The 3,662-nt window shown below is 71.5% G+C and overlaps 1 protein-coding gene across 2 annotated transcripts in view; it reads right to left on the bottom strand.

Moving 5' to 3' along the window:
* The window catches only part of stard5 (StAR related lipid transfer domain containing 5), a 43,552-nt gene extending 40,177 nt beyond the window's left edge, over window positions 1-3,375 (bottom strand). The window contains exon 1 of one of the 2 annotated variants that reach the window (XM_072564799.1): window positions 3,127-3,375. In XM_072564799.1, the coding sequence (XP_072420900.1) occupies window positions 3,127-3,216 (90 nt within the window). In that variant the 5' untranslated portion in view covers window positions 3,217-3,375. The remainder of the gene's footprint in view (window positions 1-3,126) is intronic. The other variant, XM_072564800.1, reaches the window with a different exon arrangement.
* Window positions 3,376-3,662: the final 287 nt, after the last annotated feature.

The following is a 3,662-nucleotide window of genomic DNA, read 5'->3' as shown; positions in this document are numbered from 1 at the left end:
ATTCCCATCCCCACCCCCCCATTCCCCACCCCCATCCCCCCATTCCCCATCCCCCCCACCCCCCCCCTATTCCCCATCCTCACCCCCACCCCCCATTCCCCATCCCCACCCCCCCCCCATCCCCACCCACCCCCACCCCCCCATCCCCATCCCACCCCCACCCCCCTTCCCACCTCACCCCCACCCCCACCATTCCCCATCCCCACCCCCACCCCCACTTCCCCATCCTCACCCCCACCCCCCACTATTCCCCATCCCTCCACCCCCACCCCCACTATTCCCCATCCCCACCCCCACCCCCCCATCCCCACCCCCACCCCCCCATCCTCACCCCCACCCCCCCTATCCCCATCCCACCCCCCCCATCCCATCCCCATCCCCACCCCCCCATTCCCCCACCTCACCCCCACCCCCCCCTAATCCCCAACCTCACCCCACCCCCCCATTCCCCATCCCCACCCCCCCATTCCCCACCCCACCCCCCCATCCCCAACCACACCCCCACCCCACCATTCCCCATCCTCACCCCCACCCCCCCTATCCCCAACCACACCCCCCACCCCCCCCATTCCCCATCCCCACCCCCCATTCCCCATCCTCACCCCCCACCCCCCACTATTCCCCATCCTCACCCCCCACCCCCACTATTCCCCATCCCCACCCCCACCCCCCATACCCCCATCCTCACCCCCACCCCCCCTAATCCCCATTCCCCATCCCCACCCCCCCCATCCCATCCCCCACCCCACCCCCCCATTCCCCACCCCACCCCCCCATTCCCCATCCCAACCCCCACCCCCCCACCCCCCATCCCCACCCCCCCATTCCCCATCCCAACCCCCACCCCCCGACCCCCCATCCCCACCCCCCCATTCCCCGTCCCCACCCCCCATCCCCACCCCCCCATTCCCCGTCCCCACCACCCCATTCCCCGTCCCCATCCCCACCCCCCATTCCCCGTCCCCACCCCCCCATTCCCCATCCCCGTCCCCACCCCCCCATTCCCCATCCCCGTCCCCACCCCCCCATTCCCCATCCCCTCCCCACCCCCATTCCCCCATCCCCACCCCCCCCATTCCCCATCCCCACCCCCCCGATTCCCCATCCCCACCCCCCCATTCCCCATCCCCACCCCCCATTCCCCATCCCCACCCCACCCCCCCATTCCCCATCCCCATCCCCATCCCCACCCCCCATTCCCCATCCCCATCCCCACCCCCCCATCCCCATCCCACCCCCCCATTCCCCATCCCCCCATTCCCACCTCCCCCCCATTCCCCATCCCCACCCCCAACCCCCTATTCCCCATGCTCACCCCCACCCCCCACCTGTTCCCCATCCCCACCCCCCCATTCCCCATCCCCACCCCCACCCCCCCATTCCCCACCCCCACCCCCCCATTCCCCATCCCCACCCCCACCCCCCATCCCCACCCCCCCATTCCCCACCCCATCCCCACCCCCCCATTCCCCCATCCCCACCCCCACCCCCCCATTCCCCCATCCCCATCCCCACATTCCCACCTCCCCCATCCCCACCCCCCTATTCCCCATGCTCACCCCCACCCCCCCTGTTCCCCATCCCCACCCCCCCATTCCCATCCCCATCCCCCACCCCACCATTCACCACCCCCACCCCCCCCCATCCCCATCCCCACCCCCCACCCCCCATCCCCACCCCCCCATCCCCCATCCCCACCCCCCATCCCACCCCATTCCCATCCCCCACCCCCCCATCCCCATCCCCACCCACCCCATCCCCATCCCCACCCCCCCCATTCCCCATCCCCATCCCCACCCCCCCCATTCCCCATCCCCACTCCCATTCCCACCCATTCCCCCATCCCCACCCCCCCATTCCCCATCCCCACCCCCCCCATTCCCCACCCCCACCCCCCCCATTCCCCACCCCCACCCCCCCCATTCCCCACCCCCAACCCCCCATTCCCCATCCCCACCCCCCCCATTCCCCCCCCCCCACCCCCCCATTCCCCACCCCCAACCCCCCATTCCCCACCCCCAACCCCCCATTCCCCATCCCCACCCCCACCCCAACCCCCCCATTCCCCATCCCCACCCCCACCCCCCCCATTCCCCACCCCCCACCCCCCCCATTCCCCACCCCCACCCCCCCCATTCCCCACCCCCATCCCCCCATTCCCCATCCCCAACCCCCCATTCCCCATCCCCAACCCCCCATTCCCCATCCCCACCCCCACCCCCCCATTCCCCACCCCCACCCCCCCCATTCCCCACCCCCACCCCCCTATTCCCCACCCCCACCCCCCCATTCCCCACCCCCATTCCCCACCCCCCCATTCCCCACCCCCACCCCCCCATTCCCCACCCCCCCATTCCCCATCCCCACCCCCACCCCCCCATTCCCCACCCCCCCATTCCCCATCCCCACCCCCACCCCCCCATTCCCCACCCCCCCCATTCCCCATCCCCACCCCCACCCCCCCATTCCCCACCCCCCCATTCCCCATCCCCACCCCCACCCCCCCATTCCCCACCCCCCCATTCCCCATCCCCACCCCCACCCCCCCATTCCCCACCCCCCCATTCCCCATCCCCACCCCCACCCCCCCATTCCCCACCCCCCCATTCCCCATCCCCACCCCCACCCCCCCATTCCCCACCCCCCCATTCCCCATCCCCACCCCCACCCCCCCATTCCCCACCCCCCCCATTCCCCATCCCCACCCCCACCCCCCCATTCCCCACCCCCCCATTCCCCACCCCCCCATTCCCCATCCCAACCCCCCCATTCCCCATCCCCACCCCCACCCCCCCATTCCCCATCCCCACCCCCCATTCCCCATCCCCACCCCCCCATTCCCCATCCCCACCCCCCCATTCCCCATCCCCACCCCCCATTCCCCATCCCCACCCCCCACCCCCCCATTCCCCACCCCCCCATTCCCCATCCCCACCCCCACCCCCCCATTCCCCATCCCCACCCCCACCCCCCCATTCCCCATCCCCACCCCCCCATTCCCCATCCCCACCCCCCCATTCCCCATCCCCACCCCCACCCCCCCATTCCCCATCCCCACCCCCACCCCCCCATTCCCCACCCCCCCATTCCCCATCCCCACCCCCCCATTCCCCCCCCCCCCCTCACCGTTCTCTTGCAGACCCTCCAGCCGGCCCCGTCCTTGCTGTAACTCAGCAGTTTCTCAGCCACCGTGTCCGCCACTGCTCTGTAATTCATCCCGCCCGCAAACAGCGGCGATCGCACCAATGAGGCCGCTCTGCCCCTCAGCCCCGTGCTGGCCAGGCGCTCCCCCGCGGCCTCCCCGCCGGGCTGCTGGAGGAGCGCCCGCCGGCACCAACTCACTGGCCGGCTCGCCCCGGCCCGCTCCGGCGCCGCGCGGCACACCGGGACCTGTAGTCCAAACGCGGGCCCTGACGCACGGGATTCCTGCCAGAGCGGAAACAGCCGAACTACAACCCCCATCAGGCCTTGCGACAGGTCCCGGGCCCGCTGTGATTGACAGATAGGACAGCCAATCAGTGGCGTGCCACGTGCCGAGCTGGCTGCATTGCAGAGCGTGAGAGACAGGGCAAGGCTGGTGCAGCACCACTCCCACCTGAGGACAAACACTTGGCTCAATCACAGCCTTGATTCACTACCAATTACACACTTGCTGAAGTGCT

Source organism: Chiloscyllium punctatum, chromosome 48 (genome assembly GCF_047496795.1).
Source record: "Chiloscyllium punctatum isolate Juve2018m chromosome 48, sChiPun1.3, whole genome shotgun sequence".
Classification (NCBI taxonomy): Eukaryota; Metazoa; Chordata; class Chondrichthyes; order Orectolobiformes; family Hemiscylliidae; genus Chiloscyllium; species Chiloscyllium punctatum.
This window is presented reverse-complemented; position numbering and strand designations above follow the sequence as displayed.